Source organism: Heptranchias perlo, chromosome 21, assembly GCF_035084215.1.
Source record: "Heptranchias perlo isolate sHepPer1 chromosome 21, sHepPer1.hap1, whole genome shotgun sequence".
In the NCBI taxonomy this organism is placed as follows: Eukaryota; Metazoa; Chordata; class Chondrichthyes; order Hexanchiformes; family Hexanchidae; genus Heptranchias; species Heptranchias perlo.
The window spans coordinates 25,484,245-25,505,146 of record NC_090345.1 but is presented as its reverse complement, the minus strand read 5'-3'; the positions used below and the strand labels follow the sequence as shown (position 1 = coordinate 25,505,146).

General features: G+C 38.1%; 1 protein-coding gene across 6 annotated transcripts in view; it reads right to left on the bottom strand.

The window, feature by feature from the left end:
• Positions 1 to 3,769: 3,769 nt before the first annotated feature.
• LOC137340071 (ubiquitin thioesterase ZRANB1) overlaps positions 3,770 to 20,902 on the bottom strand; it is a 66,323-nt gene continuing 49,190 nt past the window's right edge. For all 6 annotated transcript variants that reach the window (XM_068002327.1, XM_068002326.1, XM_068002324.1 and 3 more), the window contains 5 exons: positions 20,503 to 20,701; positions 17,192 to 17,312; positions 8,436 to 8,565; positions 6,040 to 6,269; positions 3,770 to 4,996 (listed from right to left, as the gene is read on the bottom strand). In XM_068002327.1, coding sequence (XP_067858428.1) covers positions 4,778 to 4,996; positions 6,040 to 6,269; positions 8,436 to 8,565; positions 17,192 to 17,312; positions 20,503 to 20,701 — 899 coding nt within the window. In that variant the 3' untranslated portion in view covers positions 3,770 to 4,777. The remainder of the gene's footprint in view (positions 4,997 to 6,039; positions 6,270 to 8,435; positions 8,566 to 17,191; positions 17,313 to 20,502; positions 20,702 to 20,902) is intronic.

The following is a 20,902-nucleotide window of genomic DNA, read 5'->3' as shown; positions in this document are numbered from 1 at the left end:
TTTTTTAAATAGTAAGAGTACATCTTGTTAGGGACCTTAAATAGCTTTTTGAAAAACAATATTAACCTTTCTAAATGTAACCAAGAGGTCAGCAACATCCAGAGAGACGTTCAGTAAATTTGATCTCTGACCTCCCCCTTCAGGAGTCCACATTTACTTGCATTTGACACCTTTCCTTTATGATGGACTCACTCCTCCCACTTCCCCAATAATAAAACTATAGATATCAAGCCAACAGTCTACACAATTTCAGGTTCATGTTACAAAGAAAAAAATTCGAGCCATTAGTTACAAGCCAATATCCAATGAATTTCATACATTTTCAGTCAAGAAACACCAACTTCTTCAATGACATTCTATCTGCACTGGTGCTTCATGAATATTCAAGTGTTCCAGTTTGCTGACCACTTTTCTCCACAAACCTGAACACATCACTACTTTACCCAACATATTTGGGATATCATTTTCTGTATGTAATAGGGCATTGCATTTGCAAATCCGGCTATACAATTAAACTTACCTATTTGCTTACCTCCCTCTTGTTCTTTAAATGCAGATAAGGAGAGACTAGAACCATTGCATAATTAAATCGTCAGACCACTTTTAAAGTTGGCTGGTCATTTCCCTTTTCATTCATGGAAAAATAATGCAAATAGAATTATAAACATGCAAGTAAAACCCTACCCAAATGAGAAAAAATATCCATTAAAGCACATGGAATTAAAAGGGACAGTGGCAGTGTTGACACAAAACTGACTAGGGGACAAAGCAGAGAGTAGTGGTGAATGGTTGTTTTTCAGACTAGAGGGACGTATACAGTGGTGTTCCCCAGGGGTCAGTATTAGGACCACTGCTCTTTGATATATATCAATGACCTGGAGTTGGGTATAGAGGGTATAATTCCAAAGTTTGCAGATGACATGAAACTTGGAAATGTAGTAAACAATGTGGAGGATAGTAACAGACTTCAGCAGGACACAGACTTGTGAAGTGGGCAGACACATGGCAGATGAAATTTAACAGAGAAATGAGAAGTGATGCATTTTGGTAGGAAGAATGAGGAGAGGCAAGATAATCTAAATAAGACAATTTTAAAGGGGGTGCAGGAACAGAGAAACCTGGGGGTGCACATACACAAATCTTTGAAGGTGGCAGGACAAGTTGGGAAGGCTGTTAAAAAAGCATATGCGATCCTGGGCTTTATTAATAGAGGCATAAAGTATAAAAGCAAGAAAGTTATGCTGAACCTTCATAAAAAAACTGATTATATCTCAGCTGGAGTAGTGTGTTCAATTCTGGGCACCAGACTTTAGGAAGGACGTCAAGGCCTTAGGAGAGATGTACCAGAATGGTACCAGGGATGAGGGACTTCAGTTACGTGGAGAGACTGGAGAAGCTGGGGTTGTTGAAGGGAGACTTGATATAGGTGTTCAAATCAAACGGTTTTGACAGAGTAAACGAGGAGAAACTGATTCCAGTGACAGACAGATCAGTAACTAAAGGACAGATTTAAGGTGATCGGCAGAAGAGCCAGAGGAGACATGAGGAAACCTTTTTTTTTTAAAAAGGCAGTAAGTTGTTATGATCTGGAATGCACTGCCTGAAAGGGTGATGGAAGCAGATTCAATAATAATTTTCAAAAGGGAATTGGATAAATACTTGAAGAAAAAAAATTACAGGATTATAGGGAAAGAGCAGGGGAATGGGACTAATGGGATAGCTGTTAAAAAGCCGGCACAGGCACGATGGGCCGAATGGCCTCCTGTGTTGTACACACGATATGATAACAGGACAATTCTAGAGGCATTATACTGTAGACTTCTCTTCCATGAGAGCAGAACAGATACTGAAAATATAGGTATTCCATTTTTATAGAAATATTCCACTCGTGGCCCAACCAGGTTTGCTGCTGATAGGTTAAAAGGTTTGGATGAACCTATTTTTTTTATATATTCAGCGATTTCCCCAATGCACAACTACATATACATTGGGCGAAATTTTGCTGTAGCCGGGCATCTAATGGCATTCGCCATTAGTTAGACTTGTCTTTGCACATTTAGGTTTTTAGTTCTTTTGCATGGCAAGTTGGTGAAAGTGCGAGCTGATAACAGCACAATGAGGTAAACGACAACCAACTGTGTATCTCCTTAACCAACCAATCAGATTGAAGGATTGTGAAATTAACAGCGCAAGGACTGAGAAGGAAGTGTAAATCAGAGTGAGTGAATTCAATGTCAAATCAGATACAATTGTAAACAATTTTACAACACCAAGTTATAGTCCAGCAATTTTATTTTAAATTCACAAGCTTTCGGAGATTTTCTCCTTCCTCAGGCAAATGTTTCAAGATCTCCTCTTGAAACATTTGCCTGAGGAAGGAGAAAATCTCCGAAAGCTTGTGAATTTAAAATAAAATTGCTGGACTATAACTTGGTGTTGTAAAATTGTTTACAATTGTCAACCCCAGTCCATCACCGGCATCTCCACATCAAATCAGATACAGAAAGAGAAAGATTAGATTAAGAGAGAGAACAAAAAGATAAAAGGAAAAGTTAAAAAAAAATTAAATTATACATTTTAAAAATCTCCAACAATTAAAACCTGAAGGAATGAGACTCCACACTTGTAATAGCACATCTCTGGCACAGAAAATGAACTAAGTGTTAATTACTGCCAATCATTAAAAGAATCTCTGACAGCTAAAAAGCTACCTGTGTCTGAATCCACGCTTAATTAAATATGCACGGACATTAAATGGCTCCAAGACAGGCTCCTTGCGTCACTTCAAACCAGCCCTAACTTTCTGTGGCAAGTTTAGTTCGTTTCTACCGCGCAAATACAGTAACTTCATGCCATTCAATGCATTTCAATGGTGAGGCAGACAGATTTCGCAAAGCTAACGGTGCAGCAGCGCAACTTGGCTAGCAACTTTTGGATATTCACATTTAACTACGCACCTGCCCCTCGCCTAAAGTTGCTGTCGCATTGCATAAATAATGGCGAGCGCCATTAGTCTCATGGTTATTTTGACAGCAAATTCTGGGCTAATATATTCCATATTAATATAAACAAAGGAATGGAAAAAATGTAAGCACTCAAATTATAAAAATGTTAAGGGCATTTCTCTGATGCTGCATTTGCAATCAATCACTTATCCTTACCTGTCTTGTGCTGAGAATGTCATGGTACGCAGGTCTCAATATATGAGTGAATATTAATGCATAGCAGTTAAACAGGGGGTCAAGTGCATGCCTAACAGCAAATATATGGTGCATCTCAACTTAATAATTACATGTATGCACTTATGCCTCACAACCAAAGAATTTATATAAGACATCACCTCGGGTTTAGGTTTTAACTTCATAAAATACTTCCAATTTTTTTTTTTAAAAATCACACTTTGTACCTACTGTATTCTTTGGTTATATTTCCATGTTTGTCTTTCAAAACAGACAACTGCAATTTTCTTCATAAAATACTCATCTCCTAAATGTTTCACATCAATGTAGTTTAATTTGCATGGCTGCTGATGTGACAAGTACTGAACATTAGGGATTACATAATAAACTCAATTCGCATGAGATGCCTAGAATATTACCAAGAGAGAAAGTACTTCTTGTAAAGCTCAAAAGTGTACTGAATAGAATTATAAAATTTCAGAGACACATGCAACTGCAGTATAATACCCTTGTTAAGTGGAAACCTTTGGCTTAGCAGTGGTGCACAGCATTTGCATAGACAAAAAAAGTCAACAGCACATTCAGCAACATTTTCACAGCAAGAGTATGTATTTGTGCAACATGAAATTCTTCATCAGGGTTGAGTAAACAATCAACAAAATCCACACAATTGGTTCTGAACTTAATTTTATGGGGAAAAAGTACCTCATATCTCCAGGTCACTTTAAATAAATAGACTTATCAGAACAGAATTATTGGCAGAGTTCAGGGTCTAAACTAGGTTTGCAGTAGTGAACATTAGTGAAGAGTTGAGAACATGTATGATCTCTGCGAACTTGAAAACAATAATTTGCCGACTCCATAATTGGAGTAACAGTTTTTAAAAAATCAGAAACAAAGACAATATTTTGGTGAACACTTTCCAAACACAACCCAACATCTCTATTTTGTTCCTTAGAGATTTTACTTTATTATACTATTCACTCTCACTGCATTTAAAAGAATACCCATGCACTTGTTCTCATGATGGTTTTTGCCATCCATGATGCCCCTTATTCTTCAAACCCCAGTAGACACCCTGTCACCCGTCCATCAGCAACATAATTTGGCATTAAAATATCTCAAGAACATATGCACAAGTATTTTTAAAATATTGACCATAGATTGTAAATGGCTATAATAAAATAAATCTAGAAGGAACAAACCGGAATCTAAAACGATGAGTTTTTAAGTGCCCTTGTTAGGAAACCGATATAAATTCAATTATTTTAGATGCTGGTATACTTTTTTCCCTGTTACACAAGTTCTTACACAACCACATGCAGTACATTTATAGCTAAGGATGTACAGTTTGGGAAAAAAAGCTTTTTCTCTTAACATTAAAGTAAATTTAGCATTCATAGTTTATTGTTGTGCAACCACGCCAGTTCTGATTTCAACATGGCACAACACATCAGCCTTTTTGTTGCCAAAGATCAGACCTCAAACGCGACTTCTATTTGGTATCCAAACTTTCCATGATGCACGACAAACTAGAAGAGTCCAATCTGCAGGCTTCTCAGCGAAGTAATGCCCATGACTCCATCAGATACCTTGCATCACTCATCATCATCCTCCTCATCTTCCTCACCATCTGAAAGAGAAGTACATGGTCGTATCTGCCGATAACGGTCCAACCATTTCTCCACCATTTGTGTAACTAATGGATGATTGCGCCGACGGGAGCTCCTTTGCTGTGCGACAAGAACACCACCCTCAGTGACGCAACAGTCAAGCCATTCTCTCAGTAGTTTCTCCTGCTGGTCCTCATTACCAATCTGTGGGGAAAAAAAGAAACTTCAGTTATTTCAACCAATTTATAACTCAGCATCAAAAGGATTTCCAGTGAAGTATCAGATAGCTTGCATCATTCATCGTGTCACAAATATAGTGCAACAAAATACTGTCTACAAGATGAGTTTTTAATGCACATGACACCAACTGTTCATTTAATTATAAACTTTATACACTAATATTTAGCCATAGCAAACAACAGGCAAATTCACTCATGTCGGGACACTCTTCTGGGGACTTTTTTAAAAAAAATCAACAGCCTCTTCCTGCTTTGACACAAATCAAAATCATGGCATGACCAGGGTCGATCTTTAGATCTTTATAGTTCAACTAGTTTTAAAGGCGGCTTTTTAAAGCCTGTTTTTAGTTAATCAAATAGACCATTTGGAAAGGAAAAGTTGCTCCTACTTTCAAAATAGACAGTGGGAGCAGGGGTGATAAAAAGAGAATTCAAAATTTAAGGTTACAAGTGAAATAGATTACATTAATTTTACTCTTATTTTCTAACTAAAGTTGAAATAAAATGAACACAAGAATGTCAAAGCAAATTAGGTCTTTAAATTAGTTAATCCTGTTATTGCAGCGATAGTTATTCTCAATACAAGAATAGTAATTATAATTAGTGCTTTTCAGCATCACAATTCATGTTTCTCAAATTGATTATACTACTGCACTGCCAAAGTCATACATTTATTTTTTAAATCACCCTCACCACCTGCTTATAGCAATCATTGATCAATACTACCGCCATTAAAAATGTCTAAATAAAATGAAACATTTTAAACAAAAACATGAGGGATGGCAAAAGCAACCACCATTATTCGCTAGCTGAATCCCATACATCGTTATGATACTCATTCACAACAGCCCAAAGTAACAGGACAAAAACAAGTGAATAATTGCATAGATTGAAGTTAAATTTCAGTATTTTCTGAAGCATATTAAAATTACGCTGATCTGGGAAACAAAAATTGAAAAAATATAATGAAGTATACAATGGGATGTCAAAACAGCATCCTACATGTACCTCATGAGCTGAAAGAAAGTGGATGTGCAATAGCTTCCTCTCACTGTCCACCAGTGGCAAGAAGGCAATGTTGACATCATCGTCTGTATTTAGGTTGGCGCCAGCACCTCGATTGTCATAGCCAACATTTTCCATAGCGACCAGTGCAGAGAAGTGGCCCCTTGTATACCCCAGAGCTATAGGGCTCTTCCAACAGAAACTTTGTTCCCATAGCAAAGGCAAGTACACACCTGAGGAGGAGGAGAGAGTTGCATCAGTGGACAAGAAACTTGAATCCAATATTAACAGTGATCTAATAACCTCCATCATAAATATTGGTTTATAATTCCATGCATTCATACTGCTCTGTTTTTGACCAGTGATAGCATTTGCTATCCTCCATTACAGCAGTGTATTTATGCAGCTCCTAAAATCTTTGCCCATCATCTGGAGGATTCCAGGGTGCATCATCTATTCATATTTTCATTATAATGTGCTTCATTGTGCTCCTCACAATATATACATTTTGAAATAATCATGTGAATAATTAATTTAACATTTGTAATTTCCCAATTTCCCTGTAATATTTCCACACACATCTTTTAAAAGCACCTAACTGCTCTTTAACACTCCTACTTACATAGCTGAAAAATTTCTCTGGACACAAGGTCAAATTCTTAACGGGCAGAGTGGTGCTGGAAGGGAAGGATGCAAATATAACTAGATGATTATAATCAGGCTAAATAAACCAATCAAAATTTCAGCCCTCTCTGTGAATCTTTCCCAATTATAGTTACACCAACTGTTATCAGGGGCTGAACTACATGTTTGACAAATCTTCTGTTCTAGGCTGGACAAACAACTTGCTTGCAGTTTTTGTTCCACAGAATTGATGCAAAGATTAAAAATAGTACCCAAACTACCAACCACACATTACAAAAACTCAGATTTATGGAGGAACTGCATGTGCATCATTTGAGTATAAAGTAGTTAAGAGTAGCAAATACTGATTTTACATGAAATAAGCATTATACAAAGCAATGAATATCCAGGTGCGCTGCACAAATGGCAGATGGAATGCATACACACAAGCTTTCTCCCCCACTAAACTTAACAATTCAAAATGTACAAACTATTACAGTACAGCCTAATCCTGTTAATTCATCTTGTACTAAAAAGATTATCCTGTATTACAAATTAAAAATCTTTTAATTAACTGTATACAGTTGTGTGGTTCTTAAATATTCCACAATATTCTTTGGAAATTGGTATGAAGTCAGAGTTATATAGGTTTGTAAATTAGTGAGGGAAGATGTGAATAATGGGAAATCACATGCTGCAGCACTGCCAATTTTCAAAAAGAAGCCTTGAGGCAGCATCTGAACAGGAGCCTCGGCCAAGGAGCCAATAAAGTCATCCTCACTCTTTTGATGCTATCCTAAAATTGGAAGCTTTTTGGGACTCAGAATCGCAAGTGTTGGCAATGATGATATTGTCAGTGATGGAAATCGATTGGTTCAAGAGTATCCATTTTAGAGGAAAACTGTATAAACCTGCTGCTGTTCTGCAACTGAATTGTTACACTGCGCTTGATTCTGCTTTATACTCTTTTCTGAATCCAACTGATAACAGACAAGCCAAGTTTTCCGAATGATCAGTTGTAAACCATAATTTAAAATAAACTGCCATACCAGTGATTCTATATATACACATTAAAATCAGTTCTGAGAACAATCATTATTTCACATCAGCCAACATTTTGCTGACAGCAATTTTGTTAAATACGCAAAGCAGCTCATCACTCAAGTACCAACCAACAAACCATTTGTACAAATTGAGACAATTCTTAATGAAAGATAGATATATATCTATATATCTCTAAAAAAAATTACAAAAGCCTATTCATTACTGTCTCTATTAATCTCACTATTCACAAAAAACTCCAGCACCAGTAAAAATACATTAAGAAAAATTTAGTAAAGTTGAAGTTTGTTAATCTCATCTACTAAAAAAAAAACTAACAAGACAGACTTGCCACCATTACATAGCAAAAAGCATTCCTTAAAAAGACGTACTACGTATGCTATGTAGTGAGAATGCAGGAGGAGCTGGTGAGCTGGATTTCCTCCACAGTAATGCCAGTTTTCCAGATATACTTGGATGGGTTGGGGGAAATTGAGTAGTGATCCATTCCACTATTTCTACGGCCTTAAGGAACATCGAGTATCATTTGTCAGTCTTGGCTCAGTGATAGCATTTTTGAGAGAGAGTCAGAAGGTTGTAGGTTCAAGCCCCACTCCAGAGACTTAAGCACATAATCTAGGCTGCCCTATTTAACAAAGTTAGGAATATAATGCTTGAAACAGTTCTCAGAAGAGACTTATACAAGATGACTTTGATATTTGCAAATTCCTTACCTTGAAATCGTGTGTACCCTAGAGTTTCACCACGGAAACTCTTGTAGTACTTCACTCCATAGACTATAATTGGTCGGCGAAGAATGTGAGCCAGAACAAAGATGTGGGTCTGCTCTAAACTGGCTCCAGGCTGAAATGAGTAAGACAATTCAATCTGTATTAAATCTTCAAATCAAAAATTGGTTTATCTTTTAAATAAGATATCTATAGTTTGATAGTTTCCCATATAGATTCAGGCACTGAAATAACTTACTGGGTGTTGCGAAACATTAACGATATAATCCAGTTAAGATTACAACTCTAAATGCAGATAGAACACAAATTTCTCAGTGGGTGTTGGGAGATTTAAAAATGTGGAAATTATGGCAAAATGTGTCTCATTTCCCCGACTTGTGGAACCTATGTTTTCTTGTTTGGCAGTCCCCTGGAACGGGAAGCCTCATTGCCTCTCTTGCAACAGACATACACTATATATAAATTTACACCATCAGCAGAGTTACTTCTTGGTAATCTATTGAGGATTATTCTTGTAGTGATTATGTCACATTTAATCCTTAGTGACCATGTCATCATGCATCAATTGCATGAAATGTCTGAGCTGTCAGCAACACCTGCTTCAAAAAAGAAAAACCTTCCACTGACAGCAACACATGGCAGCAGGCCAGATGTAATTTCAGTCATTTAAAACAACACTGCTGTACATATTAAATGAATACTTGGGAGTGGGAGAAAGATCACAAAGTAAACAATCTTGTTTTGGAAATCAGATGTCAGTTGCTGGGATCATAACCAATGGCCAAGGTCATGAGCAATTTGTACTCACTGGTTGCCTCTGGCTACATCTCAAAAAAAATAAGACACCCTGTACTTTCCTTGTGTGGTTTAGGATGCCATCTAGCCACTTGATGAAATGTTATTCTCAGTCATCATTCCCACCCATTTATCATACGTTGTACAAGACACTTCATATTAAATTCTTATAAATTTGTAGTGATTACATCAAGGACATAACCACGTATCAATTATATGTGACATTCTGGGGCTGTCCTTCGAAACACCTGACATGAAAAAAGTGAAAACAAAGCTGCCCCACCAACCTCAAAGTTAATACTATAGAAAAGAGACACGGGCAACAATTTTATTTTGAGGTCAGATAATTTGTAACAATATCAAATGAAATGAATATCATCACTTGGTAACCACTTCTGGGTTTCTAATATTTTCTATGCAATAAGTACTAGGATCTTCATGTTTGGAATTTGAAATTATCCATCACTATACCTTTCATAATCTTCAGTATAAATTCAGTACAATCTTATGTTTTTTCACTTTTTAAAAAAAAAGCACATCTATATAAATATTAAAATTCTGGTGTAGAGAGGCCACTGCCTGTTTACAAACCTTACCTGGGTGTCGTCACTATTTTTGGTCACGCTTGTGTGTCAACATTGCCCATTCTAAACTGCTGTCAACGTCTCCCATCAATTTTTGCTATGTTAACAGTCACAATGCAGTTGTAGCCCTCCCACGACAGATGGCACTATAGCACCCATTTCCCATCTGCATTGATGCTATTTCTTCACCCAATACTTTTTCTGCCTACCTGCCATCATTTGCTACAATTTAAAATGCCGACTCTGGGTGCACTTCCCCTCACCTCTTGCCCCTCTCAGAGAGGCTTGGTGTTGCTTGCTGGTATTAAAGTTGCTGACTTCACTGTTTCTCTTCCTGTCTCTACTCTGGACAGCTGTGCACCACTCCCTGGCTCTGCCCTGCTCAAAATTACCATGCCAGCTCTCTGCCTCGTTCCTCGCAGCTCATGCTTCCAGCCAGCCTGGCTCCAAATCATCTACTGGAGGCTTTCTTCTGGCCAGCCCAGCTCCTGGTCCCATCTGAATTTAAAATGCCAGCTGCTGGCATGATTCCCAGCAGCTCTTGCTGCCGGCAGGCCCAGGCTTTCTGCCCCATTCATGGTGGCTCTCGCTCTTGACCGAAATGTTGATAGAATGGCAGCTGAAGGAGGGAGAGAGGGTGGAACACTGGACAGGAATTTCCTGCAGCTTTTCGATGTAACTACAGCGTGAGGACGGAATTTTGAGGAAATTTACACGTAACTGATTGAATTTTAAAATTCATTCATGGGATGCGGGCGTCGTTGGCAAGGCCAGCAATTATTACCCATCCCTAATTGCCCTCGAGAAGGTGGTGGTGAGCCGCCTTCTTGAACCGCTGCAGTCCGTGTGGTGAAGGTTCTCCCACAGTGCTGTTGGGCAGGGAGTTCCAGGATTTTGACCCAGTGGCGATGAAGGAGCGGCGATATATTTCCAAGTCAAGATGGTGTGAGACTTGGAGGGGAACGTGCAGGTGGCAGTGTTCCCATGCGCCTGCTGCCCTTGTCCTTCTAGGTGGTAGAGGTCGCAGGTTCAGGAGGTGCTGTCGAAGAAGCTTTGGCGAGTTGCTGCAGCGCATCTTGTACACACTGCAGCCATGGTGTGCCGGTGTGGAGGGAGGGAATGCTTACGGTGGTGGATGGGGTGCCAATCAAGCGGGCTGTATTGTCCTGGATGGTGTCAAGCTTCTAGAGTGTTGTTGGAGCTGCATTCATCCAGGCAAGTGGAGAGTATTCCATCACACTCCTGGCTTGTACCTTGTAGATGGTGGAAAGGCTTTGGGGAGTCAGGAGGTGAGTCACTCGCTGCAGAATACCCAGTCTCTGACCTGCTCTTGTAGCCACGGTATTTATGTAGCTGGTCCAGTTTAGTTTCTGGTCAATAATGACCCTCAGGATGTTGATGGTGAGGGATTCGGCAATGGTAATGCCGAATTTATCCCAGGTTTTATGCCAAAACCTTGCTACGCACGAATATCCTCGATTGTTCACATCACTTTGGAGATGTATTTGCTGAAACCCTCTGCAGCGCGTTTACATAGTTCTGCTCTCATGCAAAAGACCCTCTCATGAGAGTTCCTGCATTTACGCCAGTAATGCGTTGGGATAGATTTATGTCCAAAAATCTACATCTCCGGTCTGTTGCTTCAAAAACATTTTTTTTTTAAAAAGAGACTTACAACTATTGACACTTCCTTGATCAAAAATGCCATTTTTATTTCCTTCTATATAAATAATTTTAACTGTAATTTAACTGTAATTTAAACTGCAGTGTCTTCTCTAGAGATTCAAATACTTTTTCATGTTTCCCTGCAGTGCATCAACTTACTTAAATGAACATTCAACCGGAATGCCTATGAAGAATGCATGGAATAATCCAGAGCATTCTTCATAGGACTGTTACAATTACACGTGTAATTGCTAAAGAACTGTAGTTATGACGTTTTATTCTACCACTAATTTTATGTAAATAACTAAAGCACAACTGCAGAGTTCTTAGAATCGCTTATTTCATTATTATTTGATTTGCTGGACTAAAGATTGAGGCATTGGGTAGGAGAGAATTTGCAAGTACATATCAAAATAAACAAATACTGGTTCAATTCAGCAATACAATTATGAAAAGTAGTTGTATGAAACCATGTGATCCAGTTATAGCTACTATTCAAATCCAGTTTACTGAAAATTCACATTTGGGCTTCCTAATTAGTTACACTTATCACAGACTAATGATTAGTGAAGAACAAAATGTAATTTATTAGCAAATTTGATTAATTAAAAGGAATATACAATGAAGTAAAGATGTTAGTAAAAATTGTGGTTTGTAAGTTTTGGTTAACTTTATTAGGTCATGACTAAGTAACCATAAATTTAAGCCTCTGTCCAGTCAGTCATTCAGAATATAGAAATTAGAATGCAAGATTAATAACGCTGAACTTGTGCTCGTTTTACGCCAGTTTTTATGTTGCGACACAGGCAAATGAGTTACAAGGGAAATTTGGGTGTACATCTAGTCGGCAAGACCACTGCAGAAACATAAATTTTGGCGTGATTTTTTGCTAAGTGCAATCCAGGAAATAAGCAATAAGGAAGGTGTGTAATGGTGGGAGGATGGAAAACCTAATGGTGTCAGGAGAAGATACATAATGGCAAGGGGAGGGAAAAGGAATACGGGATAGAGTTGGGGGAACAGAGTGGGAGTTGGATGACTGAGTATGAGAGCGACGGTTAGGTCATTGGATCACAGAAGTAGAGGGCAATGGCTAGCAAGAGGAGGGGGTGGCTGCTCAGGACAACATAATGGACAGATTAGTAGCACGAGAGGCAATAAAACAGAGAGGATACAATGGCAGTTTTGGTGAAGTTTTGCGCCTGTGGCCTCACATTTGGTTAATTAGATATTGTAACATTAAGGTAGCGAATGTACAGTGTAACAATTCGATACAAGGCACCTAGACTAGTGAGGAAGGTCCTCTGTTTATAATCAGGACACGTCTCTTCAAATTTCTGCCATGCCAAGTAATCCACATTCCCTGTGTGTCCATTCGCATGCAAATTTTGGCTGTCACTCTGGACCCAAACCTATTACTGCTCTTTTTTTTTCACCCCTTTCTTGGCATTCTCCAAAGGGCTGATCGAGGTATCTGTCGCTGCCTCCTTATGAGCAGCAACCCCACCTGCCATACCCTGATCTCTCACCGACCTTCCCACCCAGAGTACCAGATGGAGGCTAACCTCACCAAAACCTTCTTGTTCCATTCACCCCACACACCACTGCTGCCTTGGGATCTGCAAGTGTACCAACAATCACCACCCTCTCCACATTTCCCACCAGAATGCCCATTCACTCGGAAACAAGGTCACTGTATTCACAACCTTATTGTGGATGACCACATTAACATTCTGGCTTGGTCTGAAACTTGACTCACTGGTAGCGACATCTTGCTCCTTACTAAAGCATCCCTGCCTGGCTATACTTTATACCATTTACAAATGGTTCTCTCCCTCTTCAGGTGCTATTCCCACCCTTTCAAAACTGAAATGATCATCATCATCCCCACCTCAAAAAACCCACCCTTGATCTCAGTCCTTGCAAACTACCATCCCATCTCCAACCTCCCTCTGTTCAAGTTCCTGAATGTGTTGCTACAGCTATACAAAGCCCTGGTTACATCACGTCTGGGGTACTCTGTATAGTTCTGGGCACTGTATCTTAGAAAGGACAAATTGGCCTTGGAAAGAGTGCATCGCAGATTCACCAGAATGTTAACAGGGCTCTAAGGGTTAAATTAGGAGATGACGACAAACTAGGCTTGTATTCCCTGGAATATAGAAGGTTAAGGAGTGATTTGATTGAGGTTTTTAGGATTTTGAAAGGAATCGATGAGGTAGAGAGAGAGAAACTTTTTCCGCTGATGGAGGAGTTTAAGACCAGGGGACATAACCTTAAAATCAGAGCCAGGCCATTCTGGAGAGAAATTAGGAAACACTTCTTCACACAAAGGGAGGTAGAAGTATGGAAATCTCTCCCACGAAAAGCAGAAGATGCTAGCTCAATTAATAATTTTAAATCTGAGATTGATAGATTTTTGCTAGGCGAGGGTATTAAGGATATGAAACCACGGCCGGTAAATGGAACTGGGTGCAGATCAGCCATTATCTCACTGAATGTTGGAACAGACTCGAGGAGTTGAATGGCCTGCTCCTGTTCCTGTGTCTCCTCCCAAATCCTTGCCCATCTTTCCTGCAACTCCATGTGGGAATCTCTCCAATCAGGTTTCTGCCCCTAACCAAAGTCACAAATGATGTCCACTGTGACTGTGGTCATGGTACATTATCACTCTTTCACCTCTTTGCAGTTTTTGACATGGTCAACCACACCATCTTCCTCCAACGCCTTTCCTCTGTTGTCCAGCTCAGTGGAATTGCCCTTGCTTGGTTCCACTCAACTTCTTGGCTCTCTGTTTTAAAACACTGACTTTTTGTGGTCAATTTTATCTTTGTGTTCACAACCATAAAAGAAAGGCTCACGCCAGACAACCTTTGCTGAGCACCCAGGAAATAAAAGCAATGGAAAAGGTACAAGATAGATTTCATTATGATGTTACCAGAGATGATGGGTTTGCAGTTATAAAGATAGATTTGAGAACTGAGCCTTTTTCACTACAGCTGGGAAGATTAAGGATGACCTGATATAACACTTCAGAATCTTGAAATTGTAAGATAAGATAAATAGTGATTGATTAGTGTTTCACCAGCCAATGAAAACAATGAGAGCAGACAAAATTAAAGATAAAAACACAACAGGTTGTTTTATTTTGGTGGGGGGGCCGGGGAGGGAGAAAGCGATGAAGGAGTTTAGAAAAATATTCTGTACAGAGAGGTTGGTTAGAATCTGGAATTCGCCATCATAGAGTATAGGATTATACTAGGCTCATGAATAGAAAAATGCTTGTACTGATTTAATGGGTTGAAGCGTTGTAACATTCAACAATTCTAGTACCATTACTACCAAAAAAATTTGCTCATCACAAAAATAAAACGGAGCATAAGGATTCGGCTGAATAATCTTTCTCCCATGAGAAAAGGTCTGAATGATTTTGTATAAATTTTTTCCAATACTTATATGGTAAGAGGAAAGAGACAAAATAACCACAAAAAGTTCTTTAGATCAATGATAAAACCTACATAAGCAAAAGAAAGAAGTTACCAAGTCCTGCAGGAAAAGCTATAGCCAACTGATAGGATTAATGGCTCTGCAAAGTTTGGAGATAAGATTGCTGAAAAGGTTAACGTACTGTTTAACCATTAACTGACCTGTTGATGCTAAAACCACCCTGATAAGCAAAGGTTCAATCACAAAGCATCCTTCTTTGTTTAATGCTTAGTTCTATTAACAACATGCTAGCATTATATTTAATGCAGAACAGCATTGCAGAGAAACAGTTCATTGGACAGACATGTTTATATACTTTTAGTAGAAACTCCAAACTGGTACATGATTGGTCATAGAATTACATAGAATGTACAGCACAGAAACAGGCATTCGGCCCAGTAGGTCCATGCCAGTGTTTATGCTCCACATGAGCCTCCTCCCTCCCCATTTCACCTAACCCTATCAACATATCCTTCTATTCCTTTCTCCCTCAGGTTTATCTAGCTTCCCCTTAAATGCATCTATGCTAGTCGCCTCAACTACTCCTTGCGGTAGCACGTTCCACATTCTAACCACTCTCTGGGTAAAGAAGTTTCTCCTGAATTCCCTATCGGATTTATTAGTGACTATCTTATATTTATGGTCTCTAGTTCTGGTGTCCCCCGCAAGTGGAAACATCTTCTCTATGTCAGATTGCCTGAAGTAATGTTTTAATCTGGAAAAGCTAAAATGCCAAAAGATGAAGTATTATTCTGTTTGTGACTACTTCAACAATTAGCTTAACCTCAACAGAAAGTGAAATAAAGCAGTTGGTAGTAGTACAAACTGTGCTTGTTCAGTTTGTGATATTTTATTGCAAGCAAAAAATTAATTACATGCCTAGAACTGTGTTTGTATATTTTTCAGTTGGTTCATGTAGGATTAATCATGCTATATTACGAATCACAAATAAAAACTCTAGACACGATCCCAAATACCTACAATCCAAATTATAAACACGTTTACTAGCTAAGTAACAAAATAGCAAAACAGTTTAAAAAATAAGTCTTTCATCAATTTAGTATGAAAGTCAAGTCCAAGTGTACCATTTCATGCCACAATCAACTTCACTGACAAGAAATCACTATTATTGTTTCTAGAAGCAGTTTTCAAATGGGTGCAAGGTTACTGCAAAGCACTGTGCAACCTCAACACAAAAATGGATTGATACCTTAAAAAAAAACAGAATACTTAAAAAAGTTATTTTCCACTATTCCTTAAAATCCCCAAACTGAATTTCCATCTTTGCTGGAAGACTGAAGTGGCCATTTTCAAATGCAAATATTTGAATGCATATTTAAAACAAATATTTTGATATAATTTAGAAGATTTACTTTGGGTAAATAACTGATTAATGTGATTTATAGCTAGCTACACAACTGGTGCACCTAACACAAGTTACTTAAGTCTCCTTTAACATTTCAGCCATAATCATGTTAAAAATATAATTAGTGTTCACAACAAGAATGACAACGAAAACATTTAAAACACATTGCTCCATTGTTTGCATTCCTGCACAGAGTTTCATGACCCTGTCCTGGAATCAACTGAAATCCTCTACTACCTGTTGCATTATAACTTGTTCATTCTATTTAGGATGTTTTGAATCAACATCCAGTGTTCTAGGCAGTTTATTACTAATAGTTATTCTGTATATTAGGTTCACCTCTGAAATACAATCATGTCCCCTGTTCTCAATTCACTCAAAACTATCCATCCACATGACCCCCAAATTATTACCATGACAAATGCATCAATATTCACATTATCCACTCATGGCAAAAGGAAATGACATTACAATTCCAGGTTTCATTTTGACACTTCAAATTCTTCTGTTTCCACAATAACTATTCTATTTTAATATATAAAATCAATTTTTAATATGTTAATCCCTAGACTAGTCAGATTGTAAAAGGTATCACCTTGATAATTAATAGGACTGGATTAATCAGATGGTGATTTCAACTTCATATATTAAGGCATTAAAAATAATTTATATGGGTGGCACTGAAAGGAACACCCATTTTAAGGTGGATGTGTGGAGCTCTACTTCATTCAGGATCCACTCAAGAAATTAGAAAGTGGTTAAAACTGCAAAACAAAAAAATAAATTCATCTTTAAGATCTCTATGGAAGGTTGTAGAAAATACAGTATAAGCAGTCACTATTTACCTGACTTGCAAGGGAGAGAATGAATGCCCAGTCCTCCTGCCATTGCTCCTCCCGCAGCGAGAAATGCAACCCAAAACTTTGAGAATACCAAGACTCCCATTCCTTCCAGCGTGTATAAAACCTGACAGGAATAAAGATTAGATGTAACAATCTTATGGCATGTTATAAGACTGAAAACTTTGCAATTAATGAACACTGATTCTTTTATCTTGCCCTTCGACACCAAAGCCCCTTTATGGGAAAATATTAATAAGTAATCTTTTTCTTTTATGTATGCAAAAGTGCCTTTTCAGTGAACTCTCAGAATGTGTAAAGGGCCAAACACACACCCCATTAATAGAATGCCTATGAACTGGTATGCACAATACACAACAGAAGCATTGATTTTCCTGAAACAGACTACCTTCTCCAACTTATAAGTGAAGTTGCAGTTAGACAACTTATAATAAGAAGGGGAGTATAGATGGTCAGAAACAGCTCGAAAGGGTGGAACAGAAAGCTTGCATTTATGTAACTCCTTAGCACATCCAAAAAATCTCAAAGCATCGACAAATTGCTTTTTGAAGTGCAATCACTTATATAAGCAAACAGTGGCGCCCAGTTTGTCCACAATATCTCGAACATCATGGAGATGAAGTTTTTGGTGCTAATGGTTGAGGAAGGAATGTTGGCCAGGATACAGAGAAACTCCCTGCTCTTCTTTGAAAAAAGTGTTGTAGGATCTTTAACATCTACCGGAATAGGCAAATGGGGCCTCAGTTTAATTTCTCAGCCAAAAGTCAGAAACTCCAACAATGCAGCATGCCCTTAGTACTGTACATAAATGTTAACTTGGATAATGTGCTCAGATCCTGGAGTGGGATTTGTCCTACAATGTTCTGGCTCAAAGGCAAGAGTGCTACTACTAAAAATAAATTGAAGTAAAAACTGAATCAAATCAATTTGAATCTTTTTTCTAATTAATTAGTGATGAGGTGACAAATTCAAAATCTTACAGCTCCAAGAACTAGGTTAAAAATGGAAAATTGGGGTGGAGAGGCACAGATCTGATGGGAGGTTGAACATCTTTCAAAGAAGGAAAATCATAATTGATCTAATATTCTTCCTCATTTATTCAACCTCTACACAAAATTGGGATTATATCAGAAATACACAGAAGTTACAACACAGAAACAGGCCATTCGGACCAACCAGTCCATGTTGGCATTTACCCTTCACGTGAACACATTTACCCACCCTATTCCCATATCCTTTCAACCGCTTTTCTTTTATCCAATCTAATCTTGCATGTCGATAGTGGATGAGGCAGAAACTAACCCGGGAAGTGAATTCCACAGCCACACAATGCTGTGAAGAAGTTTCTCCTGCCCTCTGTTCTAAATCTCTTGCATTTAATCTTGTATCTCTGGCCCCTCAACCTTGACCCCAAAGCAGTTCAGTGCAACAGAAGAGGGAAAAAAAAACATTGAAGGCAAGGATGGAAAAAAAAAATAATTTCAGCTAGATAAAAAGGGACTTTGCCCTTTTTAAAATGAAAAGGAAAAAAAACAGCAAACAGAACCATAGGTCAGCAAAGAGAAATGTTTAATCAGGTGGGGGAACAGTAGAAATCAATTACATACTGTTAAAGAAAAAGGGTAGTGTATCAAAGATTGGGGTTCCGTGGATGAATAGGAAGATTAGATAAAATCTGAAACTAAAGAACACATTTAGCATTTACAGAGCAGATTAGAAAAAAGGAAGCCAGAACATAAATATACACGAACACGGCAAAAAGATCAGCAAAGCTAATTGGGGAAATTAGAGAAATTGGAGCATTGGAGAAAATTAACAAAAATGGGTAATAAAAAAGCTTTCTAGAGGCACATGAATGGCAAGGACACACAAGATAAGGGTAAGACCACAGAGATGAAGGAGGCACGCTTGTTGTGGAGAACAAGCAAATGGCAAAGAAACTAAATAAGAACTGTGTTAGTTTTCCCAGAAAAGGTGCATATTATGATTGTAAAATCACCAGTAGTGGGTTTAGAACAGATACTAAGGAAGTTACTAAAACAGACAAATCTTCGTGACCCAATTGTTTATATCAGAGGGTCATGAAGGACATTAGGGAGAAAAAAAAGGAGGCTTAGACTGTAATTTACAGAATTCTTTGGGAAGAAAACTTGTATCAGAATACTGGAGAACGACAAATGTGACTCTCCTTCAAAAAAACAGGGATAAACCAAGAAATTATAGGACAGTTAGTCATATTTATTAATATATTACTAAAGTCTATAATATGGGATGAAATTGTAAAGCACTTAGAAAAACATGAATTAATCTGGGCCACAGGTTTCTAACCTTATCAAATTCATTCAAAAAACTAACAGATGATAGATAAATGAAATGCAATCGATGTGATTTATATGGATTTTCAAAAAACAATTGATAAAAGTTTTGCATAAAAGATTTATGGCAAAAATAAATGGCACATGAAATTACTGGGAAGGTGCCACATGGATAGAGAAAAGGTTAGAGGGCAGAATGTAAAGAGTAGAGGTAAAAGGAAGTTCCTCACATAAGAAAGGTATGCGTGGTGCTGCACATAGTCTGTGATTGGACTGTTCTTATTTACTATATGCATAAGTGATCTGGACTTAGGAACCGAGGGAACAGTATTGAAGTTTGCTGACACCAAATCAGGGGATATGGCAGGTTATAACAAAGATTGTGCAGGGGGACATAGATGCCTAGCAATATTGGCAGATAGGTGGCAGAGGCAGTTTAATGTAAACAAAAAAGTGAAGTAATGCATTTTGGAAGCAGAAAGAGAGAAAGGAAGTATACCTTAAATGTTAAGATTTTAAATGAAGTACACTGAACACAAAAGGCGGGTAATGTAGAACTTTTAGAAGACCTTAGTTAGATCATAGCTGGAGTAGCGTATGTTCGGTTTTGGGCATCACATCACAGGACAGATAAGCCTCTGAAAGAAAGTGGCACTGCAAGGAAAACATTTCATAATGCAATAGCACCTTGGGTGATTTGCCTGCACTAGTCTCCTCGCCCCCAAAAAGTGGGATTCTTATTTAGATGTATTTTTTATTGTTTGAACTCTACTAGTTTTATACATACTCATGTCAGTCAGTGATACAGATCAGCAACATTTGACTGAAATATCTGCCATATTTTAAAATAATTTGCTTACTGGGTTAAATTACAGTAGCATACATAGTACTTTTTTTTGGCAGACCAAATTGGTTGAGGTTAAGGGATTACTGGGCAATGGGGGCGGGGTGGGTAATGTAAATTGTAGTTAAAATTCATACCAATGTGAGCAGTCATGCAAGCTGTCATGAAGAGCTTTCCGCAGAACCGAATCTTTGTCATAAATACCCCATGTTGCTTGTAGCACCGAGTCAAGCAGGCAGTCACCAGCTGTGCGGTTCCAGAGAGCATACAGTCGACTATCCAGGCGACTTCCTAACTCCAAGGACCAGTTAATAATGGGTGATTCTTCCTCTAATTCTACATAACCAAAATAGTTAAGGAGTAAAAGAATATTAAAAAAGCTTTGAGAGTTTTATCACCAAATTGACACTTGTAAAATTAATCTATTTTATCTGAGAAAATAACTCCAGTGCTTCAGTTGCCATGTATAGATATTTGTATACCTTTGTAGGTCTTTATACTGAAAATATATCTATTAGGTAAAGCAGTATGCTGGTA